The following is a 19,302-nucleotide window of genomic DNA, read 5'->3' as shown; positions in this document are numbered from 1 at the left end:
ATATATATATATATATATATATATATATATATCGCCAAATGATTGGGGTGTGAGCGATCTAAGGGAATCCGGCCACATAAATCACGCTCATCCGTGATTTGGAATCCACATAATCACGTTCATCTATGATTTTCTTTCTATCAATATCTTTATATATCAACTTTGTTTTTTTGGTTATATATTCCTTAAATAGCTGTAGCCCTATTTATGGTTATATATTCTTTAAATAGCCGTAATCTTGTATTAGATAAAGAGATGTTGTAATGCAAAACATTATTGAAGATTTTTACCAAATTACTTGTGTAATCCTTATATGGTATAAGAGTATTCTTCTCCCACGATATCAGAAACATCTTCCAACTCCATGTCGTTAAGTGTTGACTTTACTCCTCCTCCAGAGCCCACTGGCTCCAACTCTGCGTCTCCCCTTCCTCTCGTTACTATCAACACTTCCAATCAATTGCCCTACAAACTCACATCCTCAAATTATCCTTCCTGGTGTGCAACTTTTCTCACCATCCTCATTGGATATGATTAGATAAAATATTTGGACAGCACCCTTAGGTGTCCTCCTAAACTTGCTGCAGATTCTTCTGCCTCTGCCTTTGCTATCACACTCTATGCGCACTAGTACCGATAGGACTAGTTATTGTTGAATGTTATATTTGCTTCCGTTTCTGAAGCAATTATGCCCCTTATTGCTATGACCACTACAAGTCATGATGTCTAGCAACATCTCACCCGCTTATTTGCTATCAAATCTCGGGCCCAAATTGTGCAGTTGCAGGAAGATCTCACCCTTATTCAACAGGGTTCTCGCACGGTGTCTGAGTTCTTTCATGCAGTTAAGGTAATTGTTGATGAACTCTCATTGATTGATGCGCCCGTTTCAGATGATGATTTGACATTATATGCGCTTAATGGCCTTGGTTCTGAGTTTCAAGATATGGTGGCTCCCATACGCATGAGAGAAACTGCCTTGTCTTTTGCAAAGTTGCATGACTTGTTAATTGGTCATGAACACTACCTCAAACGCATGGATGGAAATTCTTCGACCCTGGTTGTCACTACCAATTCCTCCCAACAGAAGTCATTGAATCCTCGGTTCAAAAATAACAAGAACCATTCCAAACAAAATTCCTCCAACAAAACTCCTTCAAAGAAGTCCTCTGTTGTGTGCCAAATCTATGATCACCCCAGTCACACTGCAAAGAATTGTGCCAAACTACACTCTCGACCTCCTGCCAATTGCACTACTTCTTCGGCTCCATCAAATGGCAAATGGCTTCTTGATTCCGCTACTTCTCATAATATTACGTTTGATTTGGCTAATCTCTTCATTCATTTTGAATATGATGGACAAGATGAGGTTGTTCTTGGAAATGGTACAGGTTTGCAAGCTGCTAACATCGGTTCCACAACTATTTCCTCATCTTCCCATTCTCTTACTTTAAAAGAAACCCAACATGTGCCTCTTATTCACAAAACTTTGATCTTCGTTCATAAGTTTACTCATGATAACAATGTTATTGTTGAATTTCACCCCTATTTTTACCTTGTGAATGATCGGATAATGGGAGCAGTGCTCATGCGCGGTAGGTGTGAAGGTGGTGTTTATCCTCACTTTAAGCTCATGTTGTCACCTTGGTTGGAATCCGTGCTTTGTTTGATTGTAGGCATCATCGATTGTGTCACCCTGCTCCAAAAATTTTATCTCGTCTTCGTAGTTATAACTTACCTATGTCCTCCTTTAAGTCCTTATTGTCATGTATTTCGTGTCATTGCAATAAGTCGCATAAATTGCCTTTTAGTGTCGCTTCCCTTACGAGCCATGCTCCTCTTGAATATTTATATGCCAATGTTTAGGGACTATCCCCGGTTCCTTCTGTTGATGGCTACCAATATTATGTACTTCTTGTTGATCATTTCACTAAGTACTGTCGGTTCTATCATATGCGTAATAAATCGGATGTATCCTCTATTTTTGTTCAATTTACCGTTATGGTTGAAAATCAATTCTCAGAAAAAATTAAAAAAATTTATTTCGACAACGGTGGTGAATTTATCAAACGTAGACCTCTTCTGGCTGCACATGGCATTAGTCATTTTACCACTACCTCGCATACTCCCCAACAAAATGGCACTATTGAACGTCGCCATCAACATATCGTCGAAATGGGTATGACCCTTTTACATCATGCCTCAGCTCCTTCTACTTATTGGACATATGCTTTGGCCATGACAGTTTATCTTATTAATTGTCTTCCTACTCTTTTACACTTGCGTCAAAGTCCATTTGAAGTGTTATTTGGACGGGTTCCCGACCATCATAAGTTGCGCACATTTGGCTGTCAATGCTACCCTTGGCTAGTTCCTTATTGTGCTAATAAATTTCAACTCAAGTCCCAACCTTGTTGTGGACCCCATATTTCGGCTCATGCGTTTCCCACTCGATGGCGAGCTCGATTTTTATTTTAAAATGATTTTATTTATTCAAAAATGACTTGGAATCACCACTTATTTTTTTTTTTTTTTAAAGGGTAAACAAAATAAGAAAGAAAAACCCTAAGTGTGACTCCTTATTTTGGAAAAGGTGGTCTGTGAAAAACCGGATTGGGTTCGAGGGTCAGGTTACTTATCGGGAAGGTACGGTAAAGACCATAGCACCCCTCTAAGTCCCTAAAGTCGGGTCTCTACTAATAAAATGAAGCTGACATGACAATAGATATGTAAATCAATGAATACCTAGAATGATTATGCACGTATGAGAATCAGAACACTCAATGATGAATGACCAAAGTGAGAGCAGGGTGTACCTTGGCATCAAACGATCAATGCGCTATCACAAAAATAGGGTCAGTGTACAATAAAGAGTATAAACATAGCTCACATGTCACTAAACAAAATAATAATCATATGATGTCACAATTCAATCAAATTTATTTTTAAAGAAATATCCGATGATGTTGGGCCCCCCACCAAAGCCCGTTTATTTTTGCATGAATTAATTTCATACATTCCATTATTCGGAATTATGAAATTTGATTCTTGCTTATTTTAAAACATTTTAGAAAATCAAAGAAAATTCGAAAGTGGCTTGCCGGAAGGAAGATGGCGACCACATTCTATTGAAAATGGGATGTTGGTATCTAAAAATTCTAGGGAAGGAAAATTTGATGACTTGGAGTCATTTAAAAACCAAAAGTTGGAAAATTATTTGAAAACGGGTTAGGAATTTATTTTTTGAAATCAAAGGGAAAGAATTTTGGAGGATGGCACGTGGCTCAGAAGGTGGCCATGCTAAGGTGGCCATCAAGTCCATGCATAAGTGGAAGGAGGTGAGGAATGACAACCACGGAGATTAGGGGCAAAGAAGGTGTTGGCAGCATTCCATGAGCTTGTTGAAGCCACTTTGCTAAGCACAGAACTGACTAAAGCGACATCTGAAGGTATCCAACCATAGTGCCCAAATCCATGCCTAAAAGGTTCCATGCTACTCCCTAATGTTTTCCTTTCTCTTGCTTTAACATGCATTTCCTTATTTTCAAACCTCAATTTCCTCCCACTTGAATATTGACCATCTCAATCTGCATCACCCCTGTCATATGAATCTACTTCTGCAGGATCACTGTGTTCCTTCACCATAGCTAACTTGTCCAGGCCACTGTTCACTGGTCCACATATTCTAAAATCCAAATTCAAATATAGCAAGACTGGATCCCATTTTTCTTAGAGCCTAAACATACAGTTCAACTCATGAGAGGAGAAAACACTGCTTGGATGGGAGGAGAAGATGCTGCTTTCTCAGCGAAAACACGGACTTGGAGTTGATTCTTCATTTAATTCACATCTCAGAGCATTATGCTTGAGAGTAGTGAAACCATCTGGGTACACTGCCATAACTGCCATTTCCGCGCCAAATTATCATGTGGGTGATTGAGAATTTTTGTATAGGACTTTTGTAAGGGAAAGGTTTCAGTCAACAATGCTGAAGCAAGGCATGTGAGAAGAGAGGCTCGACAAGAAACTGGATCACCTCGAACCAAAGCTAATGAAACACACTGTAGGAGAAAACCAACTTCTGGATCATTAACCAAATTAGTAAAACCTCCTGTTTTAGATATTAAATCTCTTGTCACTGCTTTAATTCTTTCCTCTGCAGAAGTCCTTAGACTCAAAGCAGTATCCAGTCCTACACCCCTCGGTATAGTTTTACTGGCAGCCCTCAGTACTCCAGCTGCATTCAGCAGGCTTTTTCAACTCTCTGGTCCGCATCAGCCTCCATATCTCCATGACGCCATCCCATCTAGCATCTCATGTCAGCCTTGCACTCATTATGTTCAGCACAATCACTCAGCGACCCACCTGTAAGTAATAATTCCAAGGGCGTTTCACGACCCTGTGAAGGCAATATTTGGCTCCATATATCAACCTTTATCCCATCCGCGACATGATCACTTCTCCCCTCCACAGCATCTCTATATTTCCAGAAGAAACTCCATGATCAGGTAACTCGATAAAATCCCCAGTGCTAGATATTTACAAGACGAGTAATAAGAGTGGCCCTTGCATGAAGCCCAGGACTTTTACCATCATTGCCATCTACTACCACTGGGAACTTTAACTTCTGATTTTGAGCCTTGGTTACCGGTTCTGTTTTTTTATCAACCACAACTTCAGAATCAGGTCCAGAGATTTCAGAACTCTCTTCGCTTGATTGCGTGGCTACATAATCTCTGAGGAGCATAGATCTAAAGAGTGCACCAAACGTTTTCAAGCCTTACAGGGAGGCCATGTATGAATCGTCAACACCCTGTGGCCTTGATGCGGCTGCTGATGAAATCCAATGAGTAATTTAGAGCTTCCCTCAACTTTGAGATGTTGTCCTTGCCTGGAATTACCATTTCTGACACCTTCTGCAGTTTGAGAGTGATGAAGAGAGCCATTCCCATTCATATCTGGTAGACTGTTTCATGACGGCTATATCTCTTGAGAGAACTTCTTGATGATGTAGACCACAAAGTCACCATGATTTCATCCATTATCAAATAAAACAGATAGTATATCAGCTTCATCCTGTCGACGTACTTCCAAGAGTACCAATTATGGAGGGTATACTCGCTCCAATGCAAACAGTACTTATGCCTTATGATTGTGTCGTGGTGCCGATGACGCAAGCCAAGCGTTTCGCTGTAACGGGAAGGCACCCCGTCTTGCAAATCAATTCCTTGACACTTTAAATTGGGATACCCGCGTGTCACCTGAGGCTCCACCTTGTGCAGCATATTCGTTGTTACCTTGTTCACCTTCAGGAAGACACCATTAAATATCTGTCTCAAGCGCAAAGGTTGCAAAGTATTCTTGGTCTTCAGGGGGTTATTGATGGAACGGATGATGGAGGGTGGTGAGATGAGAGGGTTTAATAGATTTAGGAAGAATGGAAAGAGTAGGTATGGTGATGAAGCGAGCTACTGGCAGTGGGTGTAATATATGAGCGAGAAGAGTAGGGGTTGCCATTGGTGGGGACGAGCAATGAAGGGTAGTGGTAGTGAGAGAAACGGGTGAGTGGGTATTAAGTGATGGAATGAAAAAAATGATATGAGGCATGGTGACGTGTATGGGTTTTGTGAAGGCCATATATAGCCATGCAAGGATGAGGAAGACGTCATCTACTCATGGCTGTAACAATCTCACAAATTCATCAGGTTCTTTAGCTAAGAATCTCCCACGTCTTCCACCATGGGCACCCCAACCAAGTCCAAATCCTGGAGCGGGACCTCTTCTTCCAATTATCTCAATAGACTGCACATACTACCCCTCTGAAGCAACTAGCTTCATGAAAGTATTTAGCCTAGTTTTCAATTCAATTAGTGACCATTTGAATACCCCATCTTCAAGTACTTTCCCCTCTTCTGCAAAACTGTACCCTTGGAAAGATGGACTTTGTACCTCAGTCTCAGCTTTCATCTTCTCCTCAGCACTATCAAAAAGCTTAATCGTTTCTGTAGCATCCCAGCCTGAGAGGTCTAATTTCCTAGCCAAAGCAAATGACCAATGAAGTTTTGCCATTTCAAATTGTTGTTGCCCCAAGGTCAGCAACCCCTCATAAAAGTCAGGATTGAACAAAAAAGGCCTCCTCATACTACTCTTTGGCAAAAGAACATTTTTCTCTGACCCAGTCATAAGCCACTTGAAGTTGGGTTGCCATCACATCTTTTGCAGCAGATTCATCCAAAGGAATGCGTTTCCTTGCTGCACACATATGAACATTCCCCCAATTGAAGAAAGCCAATGCAACTACCTCCTGGAATTTTGGAGCAGCCTTGTCAAACAGGCTTTGAGCCTCTTCACTTGTCACTGTATCCTCAAGAGCTTCAGAACAGAGCTCCATCCCAAGCTCATGTAGGTCAAAGTGAGCATCTGGATCAATACCAACATGGGTTCTGAACAGTTGCGTAAACCCAAAGAGCCAATCATTCATTTCCACTTTCTTGGACTCAGGGTCCTCCGAAGCTCCAGCTTTCTCCTTTGGAGTTTCATTCTCTGTCTTTTCAATCTCTGTACCCACAGTGTCCAGCACTGAATCACCTAATGAAGAGTGAGAGCCGTTATCCTCTCCCTCAAGCCCCTCACTCTCAGGAGGCCTCTTCTTCTCTGTTAACACTCTCAGCTGAACGTCCAAACCCTGTTCTCGAAGTGACAGTATCTCATATCTGATGGGTAGGCAACATTGCCCCTTGCTAAGACCCAAATATGTACCCTGAACCACCAACAGTCAAAAGATAACACTAATGCCCTGATATGGCCGTCACCAATCTTTTTGAGCAAAATAACCCAGCAATGTCACGAACAAACGAAACAAACTGCTACCCAAACTCAGAAGCTGTGCCCATAAAGAAATCAAAGCAATGCTAGCCAAAAACTCTTCTCCTTGGAGGGTTATGAATGGCCATCGAGAACAGAGCATGAACAGCAAGGATGCAAGCACAAAAACAGAGTATCAACTGAACCAAAGAAAACACCGACCCGAGCTCTATTTCATATTGGAGTCAATAGGCTCATGTATTGGTGGGAAAATCAGTGGAAATAGGACCCAAATACATGACTCAGACACCCAATGGAGAGATAAAAAGGAATCAGATCACTCTTAAATCAGTTTTTCATGAAGAACAAGGCACAAATTATTTATAACACAATCACAACAATATCAAGGAAATCTACTGCAACAAGTATATGGTCCAGAAAACGCACCTGAAAGGCTTCCCTCCAGCTGAAATGAGCAAGGAGACTGCTGTGTTTCTCCTCTCCTCAACTAGTAGCCCCCGCCAGAAAAAGTCCCTCCTCTAGCTCCAGAAATCCCCCTGAAGCTCCCCCCCAAAAAATCTCCTAACCTTTCTGAAAAAGCCTCCCTGAAAAGCACCACCACCCTGCAGCCAAAAACGCTCCTCCTGCAGCTGGCCTGCTGCTCCTCAACAGAAACGCACCCCTCTCTGAAGATCCTTCCCCAGGTGTCAACCATTCATTGGCTCCTTCAACTCCACTACCTATTCACTGAAAGCCAATTAAGAGGTGACACGTGGTTCCTTGAGATTGTGACACCTGTCCAAAGTTAGCTGCAGAAAGTGAACCCCAAATGGGGGTCAACACTTGTGTTTTTCTCGGTTATTCCCTGACTCAACATGTTTTTCAATGTTTGGACATTCACACGGGTAAACTTTATCTCTCTCGTCATGTCACTTTTGATGAAAACATTTTTCCTCTCACAAAGGCAACTACTTCTGCTCCTACGGTTGCTACTACACCTTGTCCTGCTCATTCATCTCCTTCTCCCGTTCATCCGGTTTGCATGGTTCCATCAGATGATATTTCTGTCACACCTATAGCGCCTGATGCTATGGAAACCTTGACTTCATCTCCTACACTAGGTATGACTTCCTCTTCTCCTACTAGTAATCCATCATTCTCCGAGTCGTCTCTTCCTATAGCACCCGCACCTCTTACCCGCATTCATCCCATGGTCACTCAGGCTTAGAATAATATTTTATGTCCTAAGCAGCTCTCAGTTATTACCAAGCACCCTCTTGCACCACCATTGGAACCAACCTGTGTCTCTCAGGCCCTCAAGGACCCCCAGTGGCTTAAGGCCATGGAAGATGAATTTACTGCCTTAGTTTGACATGGCACTTGGAACCTGGTTCCTAGGTCCTCTGTTTCCAATTTAATTGGTTGTAAATGGATGTTTCGAATTAAGCATCATCTAGATGGTACAATAGATCGGTTTAAGGCACGTCTTGTCACTAAAGGGTTCAATCAGCACCTGGGTGGCGATTATACTGAGACCTTCAGTCCCATTATAAAACCCACCACCATTCGGCTTATCCTCTCGCTGGCCTTGCCAAACAATTAACCTCTCAAGCAAATCTACTTCAATAACGCGTTTCTTCATGGTCAGTTAACTGAGCAAGTGTTTATGCAGCAACCTGCAGGCTTCATTGATCAATCCCATCCTCGTCATGTTTATTCTCTTCAGAAATCCATTTATGGTCTTAAGCAGGCACCCAGAGCCTGGTACAACGAATTGCGCTCAGGCCTTCTTGAGTTGGGGTTCTTTAATTCGAAGTCTGATAGCTCCTTATTCATCTTCAATCGAGATGGAATTCTACTATATGTGTTGGTATACGATGATTTAATCCTCACCGGCAATAACAGTCAGTTTTTACAACATGTTATCAAGTCCTTAGGTGAAAGATTTTCCTTAAAGGAATTCAATGATCTGCATTATTTTCTCGGGGTGGAAGTTATTCCAGTCCAGCAAGGTTTGTTTCTTTCTCATAATCGTTACGTTCATGATCTCCTTACCAGGTTGAAGATGGTTGGTGCTAAGGAAGTTCAAACACCCATGTATGTGTCTGCTAATCTCATGCTTGATGATGGTTCAACTAGCTGTGATGCTATTGAATACAGACGCACCATTGGCTCTCTCCAATACCTCTTGCTCACTCGCCCATACCTCGATTTCGCAGTCAATCGTCTTGCTCAGTTCATGCACAAATCGACGGTCACGCACTGGCAACATGTTAAATGGCTCTTGTGCTATGTCAAACAGACCATTCACTTCAGTCTCTTATTGCGTCATCAATCAAACTCAATGCTTAAGGGCTTCTCCGATGCTGACTGGGGTGGTGATCTTGATGATCGAAAGTCTACCACGGCTTATATGATTTTTATGGGCAATAATCCTATCAGTTGGCGCACTATGAAGCAAAAGGTCGTGGCTCGCTCCTCTACGGAAGCAGAATATCAGGCACTGGTCACTGCAGCTTCAGATATTATTTACTGTTCTTTTCAATAACATAACATCCATGTATAAGAAAAAAAACTAGGAAGCCATAGTTTGTCAAGGAATGGAGGAACTGTGAATTGTTTTTGCAATGGAGAGGACCCAATTTGGCCCATGGATGTGTGATTCTCTCTAGTATTTTAGTATACCATTTCTAAGGAGGACTTGATCAAATTTTTTATAAGAATACGATAGTTTTAAAAAATAATTCCTAAATTACCATAATAGAAAAAATAATTCTAAATTTATCATAGTTTTTGTCAAATGAAATTAAAAAAAAAAAAAAAATCGTCTCTTCAAATGACTATTTATGATTTTTTTTTTCTAAAAAAAAAATCATCTTTCCAAGACACGATTTCTAAAATTCTATTTTTTTTTTTAAACTTCAAAAATCCATTTTTCCATTCTCTAGTATACTTATACAATAATACAATTATTATAAAATTATTTAATTTTATTTACTAAATTTAATATATATTATTTATATATTTACTAAATTAAATTTATATATTAAATTTAATAAATAAAATTAATTAATTTTATAATATATATTTATAATAATTGTATTATTGTAGAAGTATAATAAGGAATGGAAAAATAGATTTTTGAAGGTTTTTTTTTTTTTTTTTTGGTGAAAATTGGTCTTTTGAAGAGCCAATTTCTCACATTTTTTTCTTTCTTTTTTAATAAATTAATAACAATCTTTTTTAACTCAGTTTTCTTATAAAATTGATAATAGCTTTTTTTTTAATTCCAAAGTGAAAGAAAAAAATAATAGATAAATATTATTTATCTTATATTAAAATTAGTATATTTTTTAGTATATTATTTCTCATTTCTTAAATTTTTTTAAGAGAATATTTTAAAAAATAAAATAATAAAATAAAATAAAAAGTGAAAAATCGTCTCTTGAAGAGACGAGTTATCACCAGAATTGTTTTTGGCTAAAATCTTATATTTAATAGAAGATTTCTCAAAAATAGAATTTTGGAAATCGTGTCTTAAAAATACGATTTTTTTTTATAATTTCTTTAAAAAGTCATAAATCTGTTTTTGAAGAGATGATTTTTTTATAAAAAAAAAAAAATTCATTTTTCCTACTTGGCAAAAATTACATAGATTTGGAATGTTATTTTATTTTTACTATGGTAATTTAGAACTTTTTTTTGTTAAAAGTTAAAACTGTCGTACTCTTATTCCGATCTTATCTCGTCAGGACCATACAACAATTATTCAACCAGACTAAAAACATGTATCATACAACAATTGCTTTTGTATCAAAATCTTGAGAATTGATGGAACTCAATTATTCAACCAGCATCGGTACTGTTTTTTCTTATCACAACTCACATGTATATGACATTGAATTTGACTTCTTTGGAGTTTAGCAAGAGTTTAATAAAATATCTTCTATTTATTTATAATTTTTGGGAGATGTTTAAAAAATATATATATTACATATTTATGGGTGTAAGAAAAAACAAAACGAAAAGAGAAAAGAGAAAAGAATATAATCGCATTTTAATAAAACACTAATATTGAAAATTGAAGGAAGTTTATAAATTTAGATTTATTTGGTTGTCAAGAAAATAGGAAAAAGTAGGAGAGATGAATTTTAGTTCTTACATTTTATAATTTTAATAATTTGCGGTAGGACTAAAGAGGGATCATAATCAATGAAATTGATTATTGAAAAATTAAAAATCTAAAAATTATAAAAGTTTTAGAGTTGTTTCTATTGATTTTTTAAAAATGGAATTTAATATATTGAATTAAAACAAAGAATTTAAAAATTATAAATAACTTTATTATATTTCTTTCTTTATATAACATCTTTGAATAGAACAAGATTCATGGGATGTTGAGAAAAATTGCAACATCCAAATTTAATAGGAAAAATAAAATAAAATAGAGAAGATAAATTATTTATATAATTGTGTGTAATCATTTACGTTTATAATAATAAAAAATTAAATTTAGTAATAAATTTTAAGAATACGTATTTCAAACTCTTAACCTTTCTTTCTAAAAACCCAATGCACCTTTTACCTCTTTTTTTTCTTCTCTATATATGAGATATAAAACCATATATCTAAAGAACCCAATGGAAATATCTTAAACTAATAATTTCTTAATCCTAGTTCAATTTAAAAAGGTAATATAAATTCTATAAATATCATTTTTTTTAAATTAAAAAAATTAAGATTTTAATGTCAAATACAATACTAAAATATTATATTTTAATGATATTGTATATCTTTTACCATTACTACCTTTAGTTTGAGCATTGTTTTAAAAATTGAATCGATTAGTCGACCTTGAATCACTTAAATTCTACACTCAACCTTCTTGGCTCAATGAAACAATCATCCAACGATTTATGGTGGTCCAACGACCACTCAATCTTTAGTGAATGGGAAGAGAGGACGATTTTACACTCAACTTTCTTGGTCCAATGAAACAATCATTCGAAAACGACCACTCAACCTTTAGTGAATGGGAAGAGAATTATAAAGGTTTTCATATATTTTCTCATTTTCAATGTGGAATTAATATAAAGGGATTTCCTTCTTGGCCCGATGAAACAATCATCCGACAATTTATGGTGGTCCAATTACCACTCAACCTTTAGTGAATGGGAAGAGAATTATAAAGGTCTTCATATATTCTCTCATTTTCAATGTGGAATCAATATAAATGGATTTCCTTCTTGGCCCGATGAAACAATGATCCGACAATTTATGGTGGTCCAACAACCACTCAACCTTTAGTGAATGGGAAGAGAATTATAAAGGTCTTCATATATTTTCTCATTTCTGATGTGGAATCAATATAAATGGATTTAAAGGTAAAATCAATTTTAATGTTGAGGGACTAAATCAACGATAACAAGTTTATAAGAGGGTTATTGCTCCACTCTACTACTACTTTGTTTGTGTTCTAGTTAATAGGGAATAAATTACATAGCTCATTTAAAAAAATAATATATACCTAGTTACATGATACAATTTTTTTTTTCATTTTCAATATATCTTCATATGTAAATATTGTATATATTTTGTTTAATAAAATTTAAAATATTGATATATTAATATAAAAATGAATAAATAATATTATAAATATTTCAAATTTTAATAAAATATAAATTGTATATTTATAATATTACTATTTCAATACTAATCCGATTAATAAATCGTGAATCTATAATTTTTTTTATTTAATATTAAATTTAATTTTGAAAATATTGGATTAACACTAATTTGAATTATTTTTAAATTTTAATTTAATTTTTTATTTTTTCTATTTTCGAAAGCGTGTTATGGCAAAGCACCGACGAGATATGCCTTGGCATGCAGGAGCTGTCACTATCGCATATTAATCATGTACCCCCTTACTGAGGCCACGTCACATGCAGTTGCCTTTACCTTTATTGCTTCGCTTCCCTGCCTTTGCTTTTTTGGTCTCATGAAAAGACCTTCACCTAACTGATTGAGTAGTAATGAAGGCTTTTTTTTCACGTTGTTTTAAAAAAAAATTCTTAAAAAATAGTAATTTGAAAAAAAAAATTCTTAAAATAGATAATTAGAAATCAACGTCACTTTTTGCCACCTTTTTAAAGAGATATCTTCCATATTTTTTATGTCAATGACACGTATAAAAAAATTTGAATTTATATTAAAGGTGTCTTAATAGACACCTTTTATAATTTTATAAAATTAAATTTATATTAAAGATGTCTATTTAAAACACACTTTTTCATAATTTTTTTATTAATCATACACATTAAAAAAAATTGAATTTATATTAAACAAATATCATTTCCACAATACCATAAAATCAAATTTATATTAAAGGTGTTTTTTGAAGAAATATCTTCCATAATTTTCATTTTAGTCACACCGTGGAAAAAAAAAATTGAATTTGAAGGCGTCTCTATAATTCCAAAAAATTAAATTTATTTTAAAAGTGTCTCTTGAAGGAAAATCTTTCAATATAAATTTAATTTTATGAAATTATAGAATGTGTCTTTTAAAAAGATACTTTTAGTATAAATTCAGTTATTTCAATATATGACTGATACAAGAATTGTTGAAAGTGTCTTTTTAAAAGACATTTTTAATATAAATTTAATTTTCTAAAAATGTACAAAGTGTATATTTTTAGTATAAATTCAATTTTTTCACTATACAATTAATATGAAAATTATAAAAAGTGTTTCTTTAAAAAACACTTTTAATATAAATTCAATTTTATAGAATTGTAAAATATATCTCTTGGAAAGACACTTTTAATGTAAATTCAAAATTTTTTAACGTGTGTTATTGATATAAAAATTGTGGAATATGTGTTTTGAAAAGATACTTTTAATGTAAATTTAATTTTTTAGAACGTGTATCATTGATATAAAAATGATTAAAGATGTCTTCTTAAGAGATACCTTTCAAAGTGGCAAAAATTGCCGTAGATTTAAAAATATTTTTTAATGTACTGTATTTTTAAAAATTAATTTTAAATTCACCGTACAATGATAAAAAAAATCGTAGTTTTGATGGTTGATTTGGATTCATTCTTTTTACCCTAGAAGGCCAAGCCCAATAATAGCCCATCGCTCATTGACAACAGTCTACATATATTGCAAATTCACTTGACGAACTTTCTCATCTCCAAACTCACATCGTCTCACAACCAAGAATGTCTGCTTTCGCAACTGCAGCTCTCTTAGTCCTCCTTGGAGCCTTGTATTCCTTCATCCATCGCCGCCGTACCGCCTCAGTTAATGGCCCGAAACTCCCACCGGGTCCTTGGGCATTACCAATTTTTGGTAACCTCCACATGTTGGGCAACCTTCCCCACCGCAACCTCAGTCGCCTAGCCAGAAAGTATGGTCCCATCATGTCCATGCGCCTTGGGTATGTCCCAACTATCGTAGTCTCATCGCCGGAGGCTGCCGAGCTATTCCTCAAGACCCACGATGCAGTGTTCGCTAGCAGGCCCAAAATCCAAGCCTCAGAGTACTTGTGCTATGGGAGGAAGGGCATGGCTTTTACTGAGTATGGTCCATATTGGCGGAATGCCCGGAAACTCTGTACGTTGGAGCTTCTTACCAAGGTGAAAATTGATTCTTTTGCGGCAATGAGGAAGGAGGAGCTGGGGGTGTTGGTGCAGTCACTGAAACAAATGGCAGCGGCTCGGGAAGTGGTGAATATTAGTAAAAAGGTAGGTGAACTAATTGAAGACATGACGCATAGAATGCTATTTGGGCGCTGTAAGGATTATCAGAGGGCTGACTTGAAGGCGCTTGTGCAAGAAACATTGATCTTGGTAGGAGCTTTCAATATAGCAGATTATGTGCCTTTTCTGGGGGCCCTCGATCTTCAGGTAGTTCTCACCCTTTCTATTTACAGTTTCACGGATATTCTAAGAAGCGTTTTGTTTAAAAAATATTTTTAAAAAAAGAAAAATTAGGTGTTTGATGAGATTTAGAAAACATTTTTAAAAATTATTTGTATGATTCCAAAATGGCTTTTAGTGTTTTCTGAATTATGAACATATAATTCTTCTAAAAACATTTAAATTAAAAACAGAAATACCAGACAATTAGTTTTAGGGTTCTCGATCCATTCATTACCGGGGACTATGGAAAAAAAAAATATAGTTTAAGAAAATCTGAATTACGAAGGCCCTACTTAGAAACATTCTTGAAATTAAATTTTTTTTTTTTTTTGTAACAAAAAATAAGCTTGACAGAAAACAATTTTCTAGAAATCGTGATGTTTTCCATTACTTTTTAGGATGTTTTAGGTAATAATTAAAAATATGAGAAATACTTTGGAAACTTTTTTATTTTATTGTCTACAAGTTAATTTTTATTTTTATTTTTATTTTATAAATAATAAGCCAAGAAATTAAAACTATTTTTTTTTATACTAGTCTTCTCAAACAAAATTTTATTTTCAAACTATTTTTTTTAATAACTATTTTAAAAATGATTCCAACAAATTATAGGCTGCCTTTTGGTGAATCATATTGGCTCACAAGGAGATACAAGATTTATTTTCATTTTTTTAATGCAATATTTTCTTTGAGTAGCATTATAAAAAAAATAAAATTGTATGGCAGCCTATAAATACAAAAAAGCTTATATAATATTTTTGAATTATCATATGATATTTTAGTCATGCTAAATTTATTGAGCTAAGGATCCATTAGAATACAAACCAATACTTTTAGGTTACTCATAATTTGAAAAGTAACTCACAAATTTTAAATTTCTCATTTTTAGGGTTTGAAAAGGCGTATGAAGGCAATTAGTGGAGCTGTTGACCATATTTTAGAAAAGGTCATTGATGAGCATAAACAAGATGCTAGCGAAAATCAAGGAAACCATAAAGATTTTGTTGATGTGATGCTATCACTGATGAACGAGATGAAAAACTTTCATCAAGAGCCATCATATTTAATTGAACAAGAAAATATTAAAGGAATTGTATGGGACATAATTATTGGTGCAATTGACACTTCAGCTACCACCATTGAATGGTTACTTTCTGAATTGTTTAGACATCCAAGAGTTATGAGGCAACTTCAAGAAGAATTAGAGAATGTGATTGGAATGGAACGAATGGTAGAAGAGGTTGATTTGGCAAATCTAGTTTATTTAGACATGGTATTGAAAGAGGGTTTAAGACTACATCCTGCTGGACCATTGCTTCTCCCACATGAGTCCATCGAGGATATTACTCTAAATGGATATTACATACCTAAGAAGTCACGAATTATCATCAATGCATGGGCAATTGGAAGAGATCCTAATATATGGTCCAATAATGTTGAAGACTTTTTTCCTGAGAGGTTCATTGGTAGCAATATAGATTTTCAAGGGAAGGATTTTCAGTTCATTCCATTTGGATCAGGTCGTCGAAAATGTCCTGGAATGCAATTAGGTCTAATAAACGTTCGGCTTGTGTTAGCTCAATTAGTACATTGTTTTGATTGGAAACTACCTAATGGCATGTTACCTAGTGAGTTGGATATGAGCGAGGAATTTGGTTTGGCATTGCCAAGGGCCACTCACTTACATGCTCTTCCTACTTATCGACTTCTTCCCAAAGTTTAATGAGAGTGTCTTATTGAACATTTCAATTGATTTTGTTTTTAAGATTGTATTATTATATATGTTTTCTATTGAGATATTTCAGTAATATATTGCTCGTTAAGTTTATTATAGCTCAAATAATTGTTATAATTTATGATTTATATATTATTCATGAAAGTATATTTATATCTTAGATGTACATATGAATCGCCTCTCATTTCATATAGAATTTAAAAAGGTCTGAAAAGAAAGAAAGAGAGAGAAAGATCTTTGGTATTACAAACTTTAAAGACGAGTCATGTTCAAATTTACTTCATTAGCACTCTTCACTATATCGAAAAAAGATAAGAAAATGACTTACATGAAATTTTTTGAGAAATTCACTTTTTTTATAAAGAAAATTAATGACATAAACTATGGTTTTAGGCTTTTAGTATTAAGTTATGCACCAATTTAGATGTTTTAGGGAGTGCATGGAAGTTTTTATAAAGTGGAATTTTCATGTATTTATAGTAATGAAGTTTTGATTAATGGAATGTTTGAATGTCCAAAGTTTTGACTTCGATTGGTTAAAGTATGTGGAGTATGAAGGTGGCTATTTATTTCTTTTTCTTTTTTAATGAGGATGTATTTGAAATACAAAAATAGAACATGGAAGTGGAAAAAAAATTCATTCTCTTCATTATTCATTATTATTTTGGATTGAGAATATAACAAAAAAATTATTTTCATAAAATTTATACCATGTAATAATCTACTTCTAATATTGTCTTTCCTAGTCACATTTTTTTTTCATACCTGCTTATGAAATGCACCCAAAAGGTAGAGTGCATTGAAAAAGAAAATGAGAGAAAGACTCAAGTTGGGTTTTCAAAATGAAATTTAAAGCCTAAAGATGGATTTTTGAGAGGGACATGTGGACTTGTTTGAGGAAAATTATGAAATATTATTAAGAATTGGAAAGTTAAAACTAGCTACTATTAAAAATTATAAAAACAAATTGATAGAATGATGGCTTATGTGCCTCGTAAAGAAAATATCTCAAAGGTCAAGAATTAAAAACGAAATGAAAAATAATATGAATCTTAAGTTTGAATGATGATTTTTTTATACTTTTTTTTGTTCTTCATTTTAATTCCATTTTCATATCTTTTGAGTAGTAGATTAGGTTGCAGAAAAGTCGATCTTGGACCTTTCTTGTGTCCATGAAATGACAATCAAAATTTATGTGATTAAGGATTTATTCAACTTATTGTAAGTTGGACCTATTTCTATTTTTAATTAGAATGTCATACTTTAATGCTTAGAAATTAGAGTTCATAAATCCCTTTAAGGGTATCTCAAGTCCAAAATGGAGAAAGTAATTTTGACTTAGAGATAATCATTATTGAGCTTGCAATGAGATGTCGCCTAATGACTTGGATATGTGTGAGAAATTTGGCTTATCAATACCAAGGACTAGTCATTTAATACAAAAACAAATGTTTTTATGTTCCATTTTCTCTAGAAAATATGTAAGTCTAATTTTGATTTAAAAAAAAAAAAAAACAATCATTTTTTAAATTCCCAACACGTGCTCAGGCCTAGGATCAGACCCCAAGCCAGCTAGCACTAAGTAAACAACTAAGGGTCTCCAATGGGCGGGCCGAGCCGGGCCGGTCCGGGCCGTAAATAGGAGACCCGCGGCCCGGCCTATGAGCCCGCGGACCGGGCCGCGGGCTTTTTAAAATAAGCCAAAATGGCTTTCAAAGAAAGGAAGGGAGAGGGGGGGATTCGAACCCCTTCCCTCATGCTTAAATTTCAAGGCTCTAACCAACTGAACTACATTCCTTTTATGCTTATTAATTGAATTAATTATATATATATATTAAAGGGGCGGGCCGACCCTCCGGGCCTAAATTTAGGCCTACGGCCCGGCCCGCCCATAAATGGGCTCGGACCGGGCCGGGCTTAAAGCGGGCCGCGGGCTTTTTGGAGACCCTTATAAACAACAGTCTGAGCTCAGCTCTAAGCCAAGCCAAGAACACATTTTATATGCCTAGTTATGTGATTTAAAAGTAGGCAAGAGGCCGACTCATAAACTGTGGTCAGTTAAATAAAAATGATATGGACGAACCAATTTAATAAGAATAATATTTTTTTAATATAAATTTTTTTCCATTAATAGCAATATATAAGTTCCATTTACAATATCCAACCATATTTTTTTCATACCTACCAAAAGAACATCATTAATTAGATAGTGTCACATATTGTGGACCCTACCTTGCGATACATGCGCTCCCACTCAAATGGCACGACTCGTTTTTATTTGAAAAAATAATAATTTATTGAAAAGTTTTTGGAGTCGCTACTTATTTTTGTTTTTTTTTAAAAGAAAAAATAAAATAAAAAAGAAAAACTCTAAATGTGATTACGAAGAAAAAACAGGTCTATAAAAAATCGAATTTAGGTCCGAGATCAAGTTACCTATAAAGGAATGTACAGTAATATTTCGTAACACCCTTTTAAACCCTAAAAATTAGGTCTCTACTAATTAGTTAAAACAAGTATGACAATTAATCAAAAAATCGTGAGTGTCAAATAATAAAACAAGTCATGCATGATAACGGATAAATAAATAAATATGATTAGGTACAAAGCGTATCTTAATTGCAAGCTGAATGCTATCATAAGAGACAAGATTAGTGTACAAATACAAATTAATAGCATGCATGTCAAAGTAGGGCTAAGTTGATCAAACAATTGATCACAAATGTTAGGTCCCACTAATGCTCAATTTATTTTGTATGAATTAATTATCTAGGATTTCATTATATTCGGAAGTATAGAATTTAATTCATACTTAATAAAAAAAATGTTTAAA

The 19,302-nt window shown here is 34.9% G+C and overlaps 2 protein-coding genes across 3 annotated transcripts; both read left to right on the top strand.

The window, feature by feature from the left end:
- The first annotated feature begins 400 nt into the window (after positions 1 to 400).
- LOC109124289 (retrovirus-related Pol polyprotein from transposon RE2) lies at positions 401 to 9,449 on the top strand. Of its 2 annotated transcripts, none has more exons than XM_019226351.2 (2): positions 401 to 850; positions 8,863 to 9,449. In XM_019226351.2, the coding sequence occupies exons 1-2, from the start codon at positions 720 to 722 to the stop codon at positions 9,350 to 9,352; spliced, it is 621 nt and encodes a 206-aa protein (XP_019081896.1). In that variant the 5' UTR covers positions 401 to 719; the 3' UTR covers positions 9,353 to 9,449. The 2 variants fall into 2 exon arrangements, 1 of the variants encoding a protein (XP_019081896.1); XR_002032255.2 differs by lacking the exon at positions 401 to 850 and adding an exon at positions 7,529 to 8,741.
- Positions 9,450 to 13,971: 4,522 nt separating this feature from the next.
- Positions 13,972 to 16,586, top strand: LOC100259359 (cytochrome P450 CYP736A12). The gene is made up of 2 exons (XM_002275790.4): positions 13,972 to 14,719; positions 15,624 to 16,586. The coding sequence occupies exons 1-2, from the start codon at positions 14,033 to 14,035 to the stop codon at positions 16,455 to 16,457; spliced, it is 1,521 nt and encodes a 506-aa protein (XP_002275826.1). The 5' UTR covers positions 13,972 to 14,032; the 3' UTR covers positions 16,458 to 16,586.
- Positions 16,587 to 19,302: the final 2,716 nt, after the last annotated feature.

The sequence above is a fragment of the Vitis vinifera genome, chromosome 17, assembly GCF_030704535.1.
Source record: "Vitis vinifera cultivar Pinot Noir 40024 chromosome 17, ASM3070453v1".
NCBI classification, from domain to species: domain Eukaryota; kingdom Viridiplantae; phylum Streptophyta; class Magnoliopsida; order Vitales; family Vitaceae; genus Vitis; species Vitis vinifera.
This window is presented reverse-complemented; position numbering and strand designations above follow the sequence as displayed.